Here is an 18,714-nt window from a genome sequence, read left to right as displayed (position 1 = left end):
AAATTGACAAATCTGCTGTCAACACCCTTTCTGATCAGCACCTGAATGGCCCCTCAAACAGGTGTAAGTTCTGTTGTGTAGGAAAAAAAAAAAGTCAAATACTTTAAAGATCATGTTGTTACCCTGTAGACAATATAGGTAATGAGAACTCAGATCCATATGTTCTGGGGCTCGAAAATGAGCAATCTAGCTGCAGAGTCTGTCTGTTCTTCACTTGAGGCCACTCACCAGCCTGCAGAATTCCCAGGCTGTTACCACAGGCTAGGGATCATTTCACAATTGAAAAGGTCTGGTAATATGGATTACTAAAGCCAATGTGCCTTAAATGATAGGTGTACTGATCTTCATGGATTCTCCTGTCACTTGGTGGAGAGTTTTGCCTCTGTTGGCCTGAGGCTTTCCATTTGGATCTTTTTGCAGTGGAGAACCACTTCTCTCATGAAACAGTATATCAAATAGGTAAGGAGAAGAAAGATCTAGAGATATTCTACCCTAAAACATATCCCAGTAGGTATTGCTAGAAGAGAGGATAATTTATTTGTTGATTTTCAGTCAGACTTCACTCACGGGAGGTTATTACTGACCACCATTAGCATTCTAGCTGAGTAACAATGGAGTAAGGACTTCAGAAGAGCCAGTCTGTGAAAGATAAATACGCAGGAACATCCATTTCAAAATAGAATGATGCCTGTAACACACAGCCTGACAACAGTCGGTGCATTTGGAATTAAATCTTTGTGTAGAGGAGTTCCAATTTTATGTTTCATGCATACTGCAGAAGCAGGCACAGCTTGGCAGAAGGGTGGATAACAGGTTAGAAATTACTTCCTTTGATTATCTTCCTCAAAGAATCTCCATAATCTTACACTGTTGTGTTTTATTTTGTAAAAATGTAAATGTGAAAATGTAGCTGTATGAGATTTGGTACATGCAGGGTCAGCATTTCAGAACATCCAGCCAAGGATGGAGCCGTAACTCCACTTTTTGTTTCCAGGCCAAACAGTCTCTCTTCCATCAAGTACGTTTTCTGCTAAGTAATGGGCTAACTGCAGTCTTTGCGAGTACTTTGGTTTCTCCCTTACCTTGTGGGGTTTTTCCTCCATAAATATACCTGAGCATTAACCCAAAGGTATAGTAGTTATTAATTCCTAAAGAACATTAATTTTAAAATTTATTTAGTATTAATTATTCTCTGAGCAACTAAGTAAATGTAAATTAAGCTAAACCCACATTTGATATTTTAAGCATGTCTGTTGGTTGCTTCTGTATTAGTGTGTGCCAAAAGTCACACCTCTGGTGCAAGGTGTGGAAGAACCCCTCAACGCTCTAGCAGCATTGTTGCAAGCAATTCAAGGCAAATGTCAGAAATTCCTTCATACATCAGCCAAAGAGCCTAGTAAAACACATTGGTTACAAGATCGGTGGATTGCTATACATAAAGCACAGGAACTCCGTGGACTTAACTGAACTGCACTACAACCCACGTTGTGGGACTGTGTTCTGCCATGGTTTGTCTCTAATTGTTGATGGACGACAGTTTGTAGGTCTAGTAGAGTCTCGTGCACCTGATACTTGATTACCCTTTCTATAGGAATTCAAACTGCTGAGTTTTGGCTATATGTTCTTAGCAATTTAATTATATTTAAAATCTGGTTAATAGTGTAGTAAATAACTAGTATTGCCACAAAATTGCATTCAGAAGGTAATGGGATTGAATTTCAACACAAGTTGACACTCAATTAAAATTTCCATATATCTAGTGAATTAGCCAGTTCTTGGCTGCTGTATTAAGGTGGATGTCTTCCTGCTTAACTGAACACTGAGCAAGACAGGCAAAATGCATAATAAAGCCAAATCAAGACTTAATGTACCCACTCAATTTTTTATTGTTTGTATCAAGTGGTAAACTGGCAGAACAAACTCAGGGATGTGGATCAAATAGTAATAATAATAATAATAAAAAAAAATCTGTGGTATTTAAATAAAATTCCTCTATATTTAGAGTAACCAAGCTTTACAAAAAAAAAAAAAAAAGCCCTTAAAACTTCTTACTGAATTACTGCCATCAGCCAGTAGATCCATGGGGCTTGTTCGGCTAAAAGCCACAACAGACTTTGTAATGCAATGATGTAATCTTGGCTTTGTGTCATTTATATTCAACCTAAAAAAACAATTTTCCTGAATAGACAGGCTGACAACAATATTGTTCAGTGTTGGTTTTTATTTGGATTGTTTCCAAATGGTTCATATGCCTCCTCAGCAACACCCCATGCCCGCCTAAGTTTTTCCTCTGAATTCCGAAGTTTCCCCTTTTTTCCTCGCATTTTATTTTGCTTTTAAAGTCCCAGTTATGTTTGTGAAACTAACCAGCTCGGCCACAAAATTAGGATGTATCTTGCAGAGTGCATTCATTTTACTTTTTGCATATTTTTCCCGAGGTCATGTCAAGGTTAGTTTGAATTCCATCCTACATTAAGACTTCTTTCACAGCTATTTAGCTCTGCAGCCTACTCCCCGCTGGGGTCTGCCCCTTGGGCACGTCAAAGCTTCAGACCTGACAAATCACACACAGATGAAGCTGTACAGTTTTTTAAACAGTTTCATCAGTAACGTAGAGGGTTGGTTTTTTTTTATTTGGTGAGGCTGGGGGGGGTTTTGCCTTCACTCTATACTTCCCCCCGCCCCCCCCCCCCCCCCCCACTGGAGTTTATTCTCTGAATTGCAATATCCTGAAGACTGATTTCCGTATGGAAAATTCCCTTGCACAGCTGAGTTGTAAAATAGAAATGGCGTTGTACAGTACGTGCCACTCACAGCCTCCCAGAAACCGAAAGTACTGCAGATCCTCTTAATTAGTAACAAGCTATGGCTCCTTGTCTAATAACTGTAATCGTATTGTTAACATCTATTTGCACAGAAGAGCCTAAAACTGTAAAGGCTGATAAATATTCAGAATTTATCGTCCATATTGCAAACCCGTTAGTTATCCAGGAGAGCTGTTAGTTGTTCACAGGAATAAACTTCTGTCATCCTTGGGATTACTCAGATGAGTAAATGTTCATCGGTGTCAAGAAACAGCACTGTGCTTTAGCAGCAATCCTTATGGGAAATTTGAAGTGGGTGTATATGTGTATATATATAATTAGCTTCACAACTACATGCAGGGCTTTCACCACCTACATTCATGCACAGGCACACACACGCACTACCCCCCCTTGTATATGTGGATGCACAAAACCCCATTTGAAGTATATAACACAGCTTGCAGGTGAAAAAAACATTTTCTGAAATTCTTAGCAGTAGACTGCTATCTGTATTTTAGCATTTTGTGAAACTAATGGCGCAACACCATTTCCCGTTTAATTGATGAAGTTAAAATGCTTGGCTGCTAATGAGTGTATTAGCAAACAATATACCCTTAACAAGCTTAAGCAGCTCAGGATTTTAAAAAGCAGCTTACTGTCCTCCTCATTTTTATAAGACAAAATGTACTGCCTTCTACAAATTGCTTGATCGACTGATGAAGTACTATAATTATAGTTGTATTGCAGTTTTGACAAAGCCACAATAACAGATTGTAGTTTAGTCCCCACTCTAGGCACACAACTCTTTGCATTACAAAACCCAGTTTTACTGGTCTAATTCTTACTGAGAACAAAAGGCACCTGGAGATGTTAACTATATACTAAAAGAAAACTTGGAATCTGGGAAATAATAATATTGAAGCATGACTTTTCTTCTCGCAGTTAGTTCATTGGGAATGGTATCTAATGAAGAGTTGTCTAAAGGCTTGCTTGTTTGGAACTAATTAAAGACAGATATCCTAAATAGAAAAAGGATCATGGGAATTACATTAGGTGTCTGGAGACTTGTTATTCTTTTGGTACTGTGAGTAGATTGTGGAAGTTGTTAGGGATTCAAGAAATAAGGCAAGCTAATAAAAAGTTCTATTTTTCTGGTTATTGGCCAACTATTGTATTTTTGTTTGCAATAAGATTTGTGCCAACAGGCTAGGGGCTTGAATAAAACATTTAAACATTTGTGCATTAACACATTATGGTGAAAAGAGAGTCTTGTGCTTTCACTCAGTGCATTTCAGCCTTCAATTAATGTGAAAGCACTACAATGCCTATGCAACTTCTCTTGCCTAGTGGTGCACCATTTATCATTGCAGTTTTACATTGACCTTGACACCCACTTCATTAGAATAAAGATTGTCTACCATTTAGGTTACATTGTTCCTCTGCACAGAGACCCCATGCAAATTTCTGTTCAGATAGAAGAGCTGTGAGCCTGTCAGAGGTCATCTGCATTAAATGATTGCAGCTATTTTCCAACTGCTTCTTTTCATTCTACTCAATTCAGGCTAGGAGGATCAATCAAGCCCTCTGCCTGAAACAGTGGGACTGCTGGGAATATAACTGTTTTTGGTAGTAGTGGATATGCCCTAAACAGTATTAAATATTTAATATAAATTCATTAAAGGGCATACAAAGTCTTCAAAAAGATATTACATTTATAGTAAAATTTAAAGGCTTGGGATCACCTTCCTTAAAAAAAAAAAAAGCAGAAAACAATGGGTACAGACTGCATAATTTTTTAATGTAGGCAAAATTTAGTTCATGAAGTTACTTAACGCTTCCTTCAATGTGTTTATTTCTCCAGCTGCCATAGGAAGAAGTGGGGAACAGAAGTGTAGTCTGCGTTTGCTACTTTCTGAAACAAAAAAGCAAGGTGTCTGCAGGGGTTGAAGACAAAAGTGCAGAGATTTGTTTTGTTTTACAGGCAGGCACCCATACGCACATGCACCCTCACACAAATATATACTGTATAATTGTGCTTATTTGTAGGGGAAAAAAGCAAATGGAAATAAGTTAGCGTTTTCCTTCTTGAGTTTTCTGAGTGATATAATTGGAATTAAATTATTAATGGGAGATACTTAAAAAAGATTGTTTTATGATCTTCTATTAGAGAATTTGCAATTCATTTTAATATTTGTAGTTTGATTTATATTAAAGATAATGCAATCTATGTCCAATTAACAATACATAGCCAATGTAATATGATTTCCAGATCATGCAAATGGAATAAACTAGAAGAGGAAAAACTGATTCTTAACCTCAGATGTAATTTGCTGTGTGAGTTCTGGCAATTTTAAATGACATTGCACTTTTTAATTTTTCCAAAGGCTCAGCAGCAAATTTATCCCAATCAAGAAAGCCTATTATTAATTTACAAGGACAATTGTAGGAGTCTTTATAATTTCCCTGTGCAATTATTTGCCATAAATTGCTAATAGTGAAATACATGAAGTTTGCAAGAAACAGCAACTGCTATTTATCTAGACAGATGTCTCAGCCCAGATCTTGAATGTTGTCCAGAGGTTCTAGTGCTATTGACAGGGTAAGAAATATAACCAAGCTTCTGGATAGTTTCTAAAATGTTTCACACTGATAGTACCAAAAAGGTAGAAGCATTAAGAGCTATTGTGAAGGGTAGGCTGGCCTCTAGCAGATTCCTTCACTTTGCTTGTATACAGCTGAGCTTTGGACCCTGGACTTTGGAATAAAAAGAGTCTTTGTTCATTGCTGAATGGCATTAGGCATGGGCTTCCTAAGGGGCCACCATGAAGCCTAGCATGAAGAGTGCAAACATTATCCAGAAAGCAAAATGAGAATGTGTGTGAAGAGGTGATGGGCAAATATTGCTTGCTATATGTGTGCTGCTGTATGTTGATATATATTTATGTTGCACATTTGGTGAATTTGCTTGCGGAGTGCTCTTTGCTCAGCTCCACGCATGCAGTGTATTTAGCGGATGTGTGCCAATGCTGACTGTGCCTGTACATGGGGACACTGAACATGCACGTGTGTGTGTTTGTGTCTGCCACTGCCTAAGTACCCCGAGAGGTAAAGTTTTTAAAATTTAAAGAGCCGACCCAGGTAAAACTAAAACTGTGGGTCACTCAGCTCTGATCTGAGCTGTGTGTCATACAGTGCCTTTTGACGGAAGAGACTTTGTTAGCCTGTGAATGATGGAATGCAGAACATCTACAAATAGCACACCCTTATTCCAATAATGGAGAAAGTTCACTGGCTTAATTCTTCTGTACTTCGTAGCCATAGCTCCACTGTGTGTTCGGTATGTCTGGTCTCTTTTCACTATAACCAACAGAAGCACCATACAAAAGTCTTACAATGGATGTCTTAATCTCTCTGTGTGCTTTTAGAGCATTATTTTGAATTCCATCATGCAGGCTTTTTTTTTTTTTTTTCCTCTTCTGAAGTTTTATTACAACAACAGAATTCCCAGGGAGCTTTAGGGGCAAGGTTCGCATAATATTGCCCTAAAGTTTTGCTCGAGGGGTGGAATCCGCACCCCAGTCCTGATCATCTTTTTGTGGTGTTTCCCTTTCTGAAAGATGCAGTGCACAGTCTTACAGAGTTGTTAACTGTGTACAGATTTTTTTATTGTTTACTAGACAGTGCACATCTACGAACCTTTCATGATGATTTCTTTCTCTGACCTCTCAGTGACTAGGCATCTTGTTCCTTAACACTGAGGGAGGCTGAAAAATGCTTGAGTTGCTCAATGTGTGCCTTCTATACCAGTTTCAAAATGGCTTATTCTTCTGGTTTCCATGGTGACAATTAACACTGTTACAAGGCATTGTTCCAGTCTCCATTTGGGCAGAATTTTCGGGTGTGATTTTTCACACAAAAAATGTTTTATATAATTTTTTTAAAGAAAAAGAAAAAGAAAAAAAAAAGGCACAGTTTAGTATAAAGTGTCAAAAAATGTGTCTCAATCAAGCCTGCCTGCATTTCTTAGAATATTTTTACCAGGGGAAGTAAGGTTTTAACTTGCTTTGTTTTGAAATTCAACTTCTCATGGTTTTAATATTTTTGCCAAACTTATTCACAGATAAATGCTACTGCCTTTTTTTGAATTCCATTATTTGTCCTTTGAGAAATACTGATCGTATTGAGTGAAAAGGAATAAAAGCCACAATTCTTTAACTTACATATCAATGTTTTGGATTTCTTTTGAGTGGCTTCAGGAACACAAAACCAGCCATACAGGCACATAGCTAATCATGCTGTAAATATTTTGCAGTTTATCCAATGTGTTCTTTAGGTGGTTTGTTTTTTTTTTTTTCCCCTCCAGTTTTTTAATATGACAGATGTCGTGGGAAATTAAATATTACTCATCTATTTATTATTGTGGCTGTTGCGAGAAACCTGTGACTTTAACTTCCTTAATCTCATTTTTGTCTATTAAACAGCAATCTATATCATAGCATCCACAGATTGTCACAGTGGAGCAGCCTTTGCTCACTTAAAGCTGAGGAAAGAATGAATCTGAAGATTAAATTATCTGCTCACCGCAGGATTAAGTAGTCCTACTAGACTAGGGTTGTGCAGCACTGATAGAGCTGGTAGCTAATTTTTCCATGCAACTGCTTAGTGTAGGTGTTTAATGGATTAAAAAATAGCATTAGCAATAGCATCCAGAGCTATCAGTTCTTAAGCTGTACCTCCTGTACATTAAGCTCTTCCCTTAACTTAAAATACACACTGCATGTTAAATATCCAGGAGTGAAACAATACAGACTCTGAGTCACATACCAATACATGTAATAATGATCTGAATTCTTTCATCTTTTACAGTTACAGTATAATGCGTTTTCTATCAATCAGCACTTTCATCGTGCTTGTTTATACAGTAGGTTACACGGTGACAAAGACAGAGCATGTACATAAAATCTAGCTTATTTATTTTTTAATGTAATAACCTTTTATAACATCTGTCACACTATTTGGATTATGCTGCAGTGAATTATTTTATCTAGTCCAAAATTAAATGAAACGTCTTCTCCTTCTGTGTTAACAAGAGCATTGTCGTTATGAAACATGCAATGTATTTTATTTCTTCATCAGTCCTGCCCCATCCAGGAACATACCAGTCCCCAGACCCGGCAGCAGTAACCGCCAGCCTAGAACAGGGGATGAGCAGTAACGAGATGTGCCTGCACCAGTGTCACACAGCTAGAGGACTCCCTCAGTCTATTAATTCACTTGACAAAAGAAAGGGAGTCGCACGAACTGGATTTCAGTGCCTAGCAAATTGGACTCTGGATTCCCCTTGATATTACATGTACTTATGGAAATAATTATGCAAATCCTTTTCAGCTATATCATCTTTAAATAGAAATCAGATTACATAAAGAAGATTGTAATCTCCTCCCGTAACCGTTCTGGCTGAAAAGGCCGTAATGCAGGACCAAGCAGCATACTTGTTGAACATTTTAGTCCAATAAAATGGTGCTGCCTCTTGGTGGATCCAGTTCCCTTGTGCCAAACCTGGTTGATGCCTACTGTCGTACGTTTCTAAAACCTTAGCCACAGTGCAGCAAGTATCAAAAGGCAAGTTCTTTGTAAACAATTCCTTGTTTTTTACTATGCATATTCATGTAATTTTGGATATGCAGACACCTGATCAGTGTTCATTAATAATGAGAAATGGTTTAAATCACCTCATTTAAAACATTTGCTCTATGATCCACAAATGACTAATATTTGCTGAAGTTTACATAATACAAATGATGTGCATGTGTTGTGTAAATGAGAGATTAAAATATGAAACTAACAATATGCAAACATATGCATGGAAATGCTGAGGACCTGTTAGCTGAAACAGTGATTTCACACCTTTATTATTTTCTTTAAGCTGTCTCCAATTGTATTTTTGCTTTGTTTTCCTACAGAGCATGTTCTTGGATCTGGCAAAGGCACCCATGTTTTAAACATTCCTTGTTCTAGTTTAATTTTTTATACTTAGCGCTGTTATTAACATTTTCAGCATGAGCTGCTATAGCATTTTTCCGGGCTGAATTTAAAGCAAAGAAAGCTTAATGTTTAGGATGAAATTTGCTAATAGCTACGCGTAATTTATGTATGTCTTGGAAACACCTTTGTAAGAATATGTGCTGAACTCTCTCACTAAAAAGTGCGATTTTGGTCGTATCAGAAGTTCTGTTTCTGTGGGGGTTTTATACGTAAGAGGGAGAGGGAGTTAGTTAACTCTGTGTAGGGTATGTATATCAGTGGATGCCCGTTTATTAAATTTTATTTTTTCATTTACTGTGCCAGCTACTAAAACATAATTAATCACTATAGTAGCTATTATATTTAGTGTGTAATTCAGATTTTCAGAGAATGCAGGTTTTAAAGAGATCTCTCTGCCAGTATCTGCAGATTAGAGTGCATTTTTATAGAATATATAAGCAATATACAGCTGAAATATTTAGAAAATCACATTAAAGTAATTTTTGAAAGAAGCTTGTTTTTATTCCTGGTTTCTCTGTCTTTTTTTTTTTTTTTTAAACAGTAAAAAACAGTGCAGGAAAGAAAAGGTAATTTCAGCTTGAAGGGACTATTGGACTGTATGAGCATAGTGGCTATTCTCGTTTGTGTGCCATTTCACTGCTCCTGTTGGTTGATGCAATAAAAATCAAGTTACTGGTATTGTGCTGTAAAGGGGTTATGTCTAATTGTTTTTCTGAGGTGAAACTCTCAGGTTTTCACACATAATAGCATTTCAGGCCCGCATATGAGACAGAATCCACAATGAGAGAGAGAAGAAATACATGGTATAGGAAACTTAATTAGGAAATTATTTTCTTCTTGTTGTTTTTGTTTGGGGTGTTTTTTTGGTTTTGCTTTTCCAATGGAGAACCTCAGTGTTGCTTACTGAAGTAGCCTATTTGAAAAATAAGGGACCACTGATGTGAATGAGACAAAGGCAGATCAAGCTTCAGAGAAGAGAACATTAGTGAATATTACTGAAAAAATTAATATTGTGGGTGAGTGAATATATACGTAATCAGTTGCTAATTACCTGTGTAGATACGTCACCCAGAAGGCTACATGCTTGGTACCTAAATTTCTTATGATATGTCATGAGAGGCTTGTGTGCTTAAAAACAAATAATTAAAAAAGGCATAGTGAGCATGATCATAATTGGGCACATAGAATTGAAGTTTAATTTTTTATAGACAAAATGCTTTACAGTAGCTAATATTCTCTGTTTCTTTTCATTTTAGAGATACAATGTAGAAATGTCAATCAGGCACCCGAAAAAGATGGAACTGCTCAGTAAGGTTGAAGCTCTGAAGAAAAGTGGTGTTTTACTACCAAATGATCTCCTTGAAAAAGTGGATTCAATTAATGAAAAATGGGAACTGCTTGGGGTATTTGCATTTTTATTACTGTTTGTGGGTTATGTGTACATTTTTGTGTGTTGAAGTACGCTGTCTGTCTGATTTCTAATTTGAGGCACAAATATCTCTCTCTTTCAGTTCACCACGTACATTTCAAACAAGCTACTCATGCTATTATAAAAACTCCATAGTATTTTCCTCTTCTGTTGATTTTTTTTTTATTCCATGCTTGTCTCCTGTCTGACTTTAATAATTTTAGTTCTTTAATACATAAAAAATGTAAGTAAAATATGCCATGTATTACGGGTATGCACCAAGTCAACTATAATGCAGTATATCTGATATACACTGACTGTCATGCTTGAGTGAATGTTAATAGAATTTATTCTGAAGGTACATGTTAGAGACATCTACTGTTTAACTATTTACTATACCCTTAAGATGAAAAGTGGGGTTGTCACTGCATATTTCAGGTCACACTGATGGCTCAAAAACAAATATGCAGATTCAGTACAAATCTGAATACCTGAAGCTAAGAATACAGCCAGGATATGTTTCATGCTGCTGTATTCAGCTCACTTTGACAAAAGCCCAAAAAGTTTCATGTAATTCATTTCACGCTATGATGGGCTGGGTCTCAGCCAAAGAGTGAGATACAAGAATCTGGCAAAAAAAAAAGCAATATAGCGATTCTGTTACCCAGAGACTAGTGATGGCACAGTGCAGGAGACACTATTGTCCTATTGTTGTAAAACAGCTGAGAGAGAGAGAGGTCAAACTATATATTTTTCCATCCACTTCTCTCCTTAATTGCCTTCACTTCAAATCAAGGGTAAGAGATAAATTTATAAATTACTTTAAATGATTAATTATAGATGTGTGATATTAGCAATAGTTACATTGCATAATTTTGCATGCTATTATCTTAGTTTAAAAAACATTTCTAATATTTTACAAGTAAGCTATACATGCAACCTGCCAGCAGCATTTTATATACTGACTTGTGTCACTTTAGCTTATCTGGTAATGCAATAGTCAGTCTACAGAGGGTGGGGCTTTTTTCGTTCAGCACAGTTGTTTCTAATCGCTTGGTTTTCTAAATACACAAATGATCAGAAAATGTTAAAAGTTGCCTTACGACCAGTGAGCATATTACTTTTTAATTTTAAGCTGCAGCATCACCACGAGCATTTTGAAACTACTTGAACATTAGTAAATTTACTCATAAAAATGGGGCTTATTAACCTGTTCTACATCTAATCATCACAACTTGTATTTTTAAAATAATTTCATTTGTAAGCCTTTACATTTATGATTTTCAATGTATTTAATCAGGTTAATTCAGTGGTACTGATTAGAGCTGATAGGATATAAAACTCAAAAATAAATAATTAATCATATTCTAAAAATCTAGAAAAAACTATGTCCTAAAAAAAATTTGAAGCCCTCCACTTCTTGGTATAATAAATCACAGTATACCTTTGGATTAAGTTTTGGCATTAATTTCAGTGTTTGCAGAAAAAATGAAATATAACTATTATGATTTTCCTGCTAAATGCAATTTCATGAGTAATAAGCAGAGTTTGATAGAGTTTTGTTTAATTTAATAAAAACCGCTGCAGAAACTAACGGCACTAGGCATACTGTTTTAATTGGCATGATTACGTTTTAATTGGCATGAAAAAAAAATAAAGACAAGGATTTTAACTTCTAACAATGGTAAAATAGAGGGATATGGTTTTTAATATTACTTTCATCTAAGGTGAACAGTGTGGAATGGAAATACATTAGAATGAAATGTCAGTGGTGCGTACAGTTTAATCTGTGAAATTTTGTCCCCTGTGCTGAATATTACTCTGTCTCAATTGCATATTAAACAACCCTATCAAGGCAGGCATTGGCATCTGCTGTGCTGACACAAATTGTGAATTAAATGAAATTGATGTCCTCTGTCGTATATTTATGAAGACGGACCATTCTCTGAAGTATTCTGTTTATGAAGAATTTATGATTGCAAACTGTTCCAGAACAAAAAAGTGGCAATAAATTCTTTTTTGTGACCCTACCCTCCAAGGGCATTGATTTCACCTCCTGCTGCTACTTTTGTTACAGCATAAAAACAATAGCTAGTGCTGGATTCCACTGAGGGTCTTCAAATTATCAATATTTGCACCATGAAAATAGAAGGGTGTTGCCAAGAAAGCATGTTTTTTCAGTTATGATCTTACAGAATGCCACGCAGCAGATTAATGTCTGTTAATCTAATTTTATCTGTGTTTCAATGCTTATTTTTGGAAGCTAACTTCATTGTTATACATTATTTTCCAGTAACTTTCTAAAGCCTGTATTTTCAACAAACAGCCATACTGGGTCACCTAAAATTGTGACTTCGTGTTACAACAATTAACCACTGCTAATTATCAGTTTAAAAGGTTATTGGATGTGTTTGTCAGTGTATATTCAATATTCCACAATCAGTAACACAGATCTAGTGCTTATAATAAGTGTCAGCCTGACAGCCTCTTATAGGTCAGATAAAATACTGCTTGCCATAGAAGAAGCAGGCAACAGCATATCTCCCTTGTGATGTTAAAGGATTGCCTTTCAAAATAATGAAAAGGAAGGTAACTTTCTATCCCTGGCCTCTTCAGAATATTCATTATGCTCACAGCGTCCACTATCAAAATGTTATTCAGTGGTTCTTTTATTAGAACTACTACTTTGAAAAGCTGTAGTAAATTAGTTTCATTAGCGATCAGAGGTGAATGTTTATTCTGGTCCATTATTTTTAAAGTGGATGCTTAACACGGAGAACTTAAATCCAAATTTAGTTGCCTAAATAATTGCCCTGATGTTCAGGAACATTGAGGCTTTGCAATTTCTAGCTTATTGGCATGTGAATGAGTTCATCCACTTCTAAAAGGAAACCAGCTGTTTTGTGATCTGTGTACAACCTCACCTGACAATTCACACCTCAAAAATATTTTAGTATTTCGGTGTTTCACCATAAACTTAAGATAGTACCTTGGGTAAGAGTTTAGTGAACTCAGTGCTTGTCATCTTTTCTGCTGCTCCCTAGAAACCAGTAACTCTCATGGTCATAAGCATCTAAAGCTACAGACAAATTCTGTAGAGTAACTACCTCAAAAAGTTATGTACGATTTTGTCTCCTCTGTTTGTAGTTGCTCTTAATAAACATTGATTTATCATGCTTCCAGCAAAGCCAGTGACCCAGAGAGAACAGCATGAGTGAGAAACAAGGATACAAAACTGAAATTGATTGAAACAAGGAAACAAAGAATGATATTGATTGATATTAGTAGTAATTATTAAAGCCCCCACATCTCTAGTCATCTAACAGATGCTTCTTGTTGCACATTAACCTGTATATGTTTTGGTACATAAGACTAATCTGTGTTTTCTTTATCTGATGCATTAGAAAACCCTAGGAGAGAAGATCCAAGACACAATGGTAGGGCACAGTGGGTTAGGTCCACGTGACCTGCTCTCGCCTGAAAGCGGCAGCCTGGTAAGGCAGCTGGAGGTCAGGATCAAAGAGCTGAAAGGGTGGCTGAGAGATACAGAGCTTTTCATCTTCAATTCCTGTCTGAGACAAGAAAATGAAGGAACAATGAATGCTGAGAAACAACTGCAATATTTTAAGGTAATAAAAAAACAATCATAGTTTTCATAGAGACTCCTCTTTATGGTAGGATAAAGTATTTTATACAGAAGATAATGCAATGTGTGTACATATATAATCTTATATTCATATTTGCACCTCCATTTATGTACTATGTATTCATTAATGTTGATTTTATTGAATCTTTACAATAATATTTATTCCTTAGACTTTTTGCTAAAGAGAGCTTTAGAGGACTAATCACACTGCAATGGGAAAAGCGAGAGTATTGTTTCATTCTACTTCACTGTAAAGCTGAGTTTTGCCACAAAAAGCTTGAGTCTGACTTTCACTCCCTACAACAGTTAAATTAATTAATGTGTTATGGGACCATCAGTCTAATAGCCTATTTCTCTGCAAATATGAATCAAGAATAGCCTATTTGAGGTCACATTTACAGAGATATACATTTCGTGTACATGAGAAAACATTCAAGTTTGTGGTGAATAGATATGTAGAAAAAAAACCCCACACTATGAGACTTACATTAATCTAGGCCACATCTTAAGCCTACACCTGAAGATTTATGGATAGGAGGGAAAGGAATTGTAGTGATAATGCTATATTCAGATGGAGAAACTGGATGCCAGCATTCAGCTTTGCAACTGACTTAGTGGTGGTTTTATGTTTTGTTCCATTCCCCAGAAGTAGTGGGACTGTTTAGGAAAGAGGGGTATTAAGCTAGCAAAAAAACTTCATAGAACCATGTGGTTTTCTTCTATTCATAGCTATCACTTCTAAATAAAACCTCACCTGAGCCGTTGTTACAGGTCACTTTACAAGTATCTTTGACCAAAGAATAAGAAAGGAATCACAAGTAATTGTTGAGCTTTAGAGGTAAATAGGTTTTTCTATTCCATTAGTACATCTGGATGTCTAGGGCAACAGAACTCTTGAGGCAATGGACAACTTATTAAATATTTACATCAAAGGGCATGTTACAAACACTTCTGTGTATATTTTTATACAAAAATTTAAGAAAACAACAGCACAAAAAAGAAGCAGCCTTCCCAATTAGTTATTCCTTAACTCTTCTAATCAGGACAGTTAGTAAGAAGGTTGTGTCGATGTAGATAAAGCTGGAAGGGCTTTTTTCTGGTTCCCGACACTGTCCATTCGAATCCAGTTTTAAGTTTTCTTCTGACATCTATATTATCTTTTTAATGATTTGTGGTCTTCTGCTAATGGGGAAAAAAATCATGCTGATTCTGTTTTTTCTATCAGCCAACTTCAAGGCTCGTGTTTATGAAGGACTGTTGACAGACAAGCAGAACAGCACAGCAATAGTTCCATGATTTCCATAGGAAATGCTGGATAATTTTTATTTCTGGGGAAAACTGTGGCATTTAGTTAGTGCGTAACTATGGGTTTAAAAATCTAACTCCACACAAAATCATTTTTAAATGTACATTTTTATATATGTGGCTAAGACTTTAATGTAAATATATATGAACAGAAATATTATAACAATGTTACTATTTGGAATGTGCATAAATCTCTCAAATTAAATCTTTTTATATGTATATATGACATGATGTCATGCTAAGTACTCTAGAGATGTTAAACAGGATACACCACCCATCATGATGTAACCAGTGTATTTCATTACTTGGTTGACTATCTATTAATTACATAAATAATACATTAATTATTTTCAAAATGGTAGCCATTAGAGTATAAAAAAATAATTACCTCCCAAATATGGTGAGAGCACATCACTTTGTCTTATATATTAAACCATCTTTGTGTCATTAAATCTGAAATCCACTATAAGTAAGTTTTCCATTCTTCACTGATCTCCTGGGGAAGTGTATAAAAGAGAAAATGGATATAATTAACAATACTGCAATGTATAATACGTATATTTGAGAAAGAACATTTAGAACATTTTCAAAAACATTAACTATGCCAGTAGTAGGAAACCTGCTGGGGTTTAGTTTGACTTACTTTCCACTTAACTTAAGAGTTTAACCTTATTACTGCTTTCACTGTGGTAAGTGAATCATTGTTTCTTAATGGAAATTTATTGTGCTGCACCATCCCGATTATACACATAGCCACTGTACACAGAGAAACATTTTTAATAAAATAAACCCAACAATGCCGTTGATTTTCATTCCATAATGCTATGTTTTAAATTACACTTATGCCTTAGGAAAAACAGTTATTTCATTTTTCAGGTGCTTTCCTTTCATTTTGCAGTTGGAGGATGAATTGAATATATAGTTCGCATGAAGTTGGAACCCAAGATGACAGCAAAGTGGTGGGAGGAGGGTTTGTCAAATTTACTAGTAGGAAATTATTTTAACTTATTTTATTAAAAATCACGCCATATTAATCTGAGTTTTCTTTTTATTAAAGAATGCACTACTGCATTACCTTTATTTTGGGATATTGCTGTACAATAATAATTCCTAGCATTTCTGTACTACTATCCATTCAAGGAACTGTATGTGCTATACAAACATTAATGAACTAAGCCCCACTAAACCTTTAAGGTAGGTATTGCCATCCCATTTTTAGAAATGAGGGAAATAAAATATGCAGAGATTAACTGAAATTACCAGGTTTTCACAGAAAGTCACTGGCTGTGTTAGGGTAGAACCCAGCTGTAGTGATCCTGATCTTCGGTGCTACCCACGAGGCACTCCATCCTTCCAGCCTTCCTGCCTCACTCCCTCCCTGCCTCCCTGTTACTTCTATTCCATTTTCATACATGATGAAAAGAGACTGCTTTCTTGCATTTACTGCTGTTTCTTGTTTATATTCAAAGTTCAAATCCTGCTGAATGTGTGTGGCCTATTTTTTCCCCATGATTATTGCCATATTTAGCTATTAGAACTGTTAGAATATTATTAGTTAAGGTCATTGCTCAGCTTATAATTTCCTGTATTTATTGGTTTTGTGGAAACTCTGGTAAAATCCGCTCAGCTCAGTGATGTCTGTGCAACATGATGTGTGGGCAGCCTGCAGAGCCATTTTGTTACTCATTCCACCAGCTTCCAGTGCTTCTGGTTGCCTCAAACATTATCATATTTGGTTATGAAGGAGAGGCACAAATTTTGCTTCAGTCTATAGTGACACTTGCTGGATGTTCCACAGCAGCATTTAGTGAGCTTCTGAGTGTAGCCTAACCCAGGCTTCCATTGAGAAGGTGGGGAGAGTGAACCCAAGTTGCCCAGCTGTGGAGGGTGAAGCTTTAGTGCCTTACTCCTGGCCCATTTTCTTCTGTTGCAACATGAAGAACTCAATGAACCTGGACTAAGAAAATCAAGAGATTGACTTAAAATTCATGAGATCTTCATACCTATGAATATACATTTGTTTTATTTATTCATCCTTTTTATTTCTGTTCTGTCTTTTTGAGTCTCTGGAGTTCATGTTTTCTAGCTTTTCACTGAAGCAATAAGGATCAGACCCAGAAACATACTTTTAAAATAAAATACAAGAATCTCAGGTAAACACATCATTCTAGCAGCTGAAGGACCTAATGTCATGAGACTAATAATCAGCACAACTGATTTCCTAACCTAATGATGTATGGCAATTTTGTGGGTCAGGAGAGATTTGGAGCAGGAAAGAATGAGGAGCAATAATAAAAAGAATTCACATTCTTTCATCAAAGTTTTACTAAATTTAATTCGAGTAAGGTCTAGCCAGGAATTTGTGTGTTTGTTGGCTTGTAAGTAGGAGTGTTCTGCCACATTTGCTTTCATATGCCTGGGAGTTCAAAAAGCATGCTGTTTTCTCTGCAAAAAGCCCTCCAAAGGACAGCAAGGGAGCCTAAATAATTATTCATATATTTCTGTCACTTGCAATAAACCTTATGACTTTAAGTGTTCAATGTAGAGAAATGACCCATCAGCATCAAAAAGGTAGTTGTTCTGCCTTTGGCTCACAGACCCGCGACTCAAGAAGCAGCTTAGTCTTGCAAGTATCTGTCCATCTCAGAATCCCTTTTCAATCACTTAGAACTGGGGAAGTTTCTATTGCTTTTGGTAGTAAGATTTATAAAGGATCCTGTTCTCCTTCCCCTCCAAACCTAGTTTGGAAACAGGAAACAGGATTTTCCTGTTCAGAACAAGATTTTAGCAGAGGTTTTCTGCTAAATGCTCTTTGGCAACACTAGTGTTGTGTTTCATATAGTTTTCTCATCTGGTTATATTTGAAGCAATAAGCAACGTGCTCTATATATTGTCATACCTGTCTCCCAAATCTGTATTTAAAAGAAGGTGGGCCTGATCTTCAGCAGTACTGAAAACTTGTAATGGACTTCAGTCAAGGTATTCATTGTAAAGAAGGAAATCAGGCTGCCTATTTGTACCAAAAAAATATTTGAAATGTTTTCTTAAATAGTTCTCAAAATCAGTCGTCTATTGAATTCTATAGTTAGTAGTATTTATAGCCACTTCTGTTTGCCTTGTAAGAAGTGTAAATTATCTGGTGCTTGGAACTATTTCTAATGACTAGACTCACTCAGAAGTGTATGTTTTCATCTACCACTAAATTTGTGACTGAGCATACCAGATAATGCAATTTCACTCTAAAAACACCCCCAGTATTTCTCAGTGACATGTCTTATTTCTCCAATGCCAAAAGCAACTGAACTTTCTGATTAAACAATATATGTTGCATTAGCAATAATCAATCAATCAGTTCTTTTTATGATGCTTTTAATTTTAATTGAAAAGTTTGCATATGAGTCAGAACTGCACATCTTACAAACAATTCAGTTAAACATTATGCTATCAAATAAAACACGAGTTTGGCCATATAAGACTATGGCCAAACTGAAATCAAAGAACAGCAT

At 36.1% G+C, this 18,714-nt stretch overlaps 1 protein-coding gene across 1 annotated transcript in view; it reads left to right on the top strand.

Moving 5' to 3' along the window:
- The window catches only part of AKAP6 (A-kinase anchoring protein 6), a gene marked incomplete at its 5' end in the record, with an annotated part of 228,335 nt that overhangs the window by 166,202 nt on the left and 43,419 nt on the right, over positions 1-18,714 (top strand). The window contains 2 exons of the mRNA XM_084264174.1: positions 10,106-10,252; positions 13,662-13,886. Coding sequence (XP_084120300.1) covers positions 10,106-10,252; positions 13,662-13,886 — 372 coding nt within the window. The remainder of the gene's footprint in view (positions 1-10,105; positions 10,253-13,661; positions 13,887-18,714) is intronic.

Source organism: Gallinula chloropus, assembly GCF_964237585.1.
Source record: "Gallinula chloropus genome assembly, chromosome: 4".
Taxonomy (NCBI): Eukaryota; Metazoa; Chordata; class Aves; order Gruiformes; family Rallidae; genus Gallinula; species Gallinula chloropus.
The sequence above is the reverse complement of the archived record's forward strand: the minus strand, read 5'-3'. Positions and strand labels throughout refer to the sequence as shown.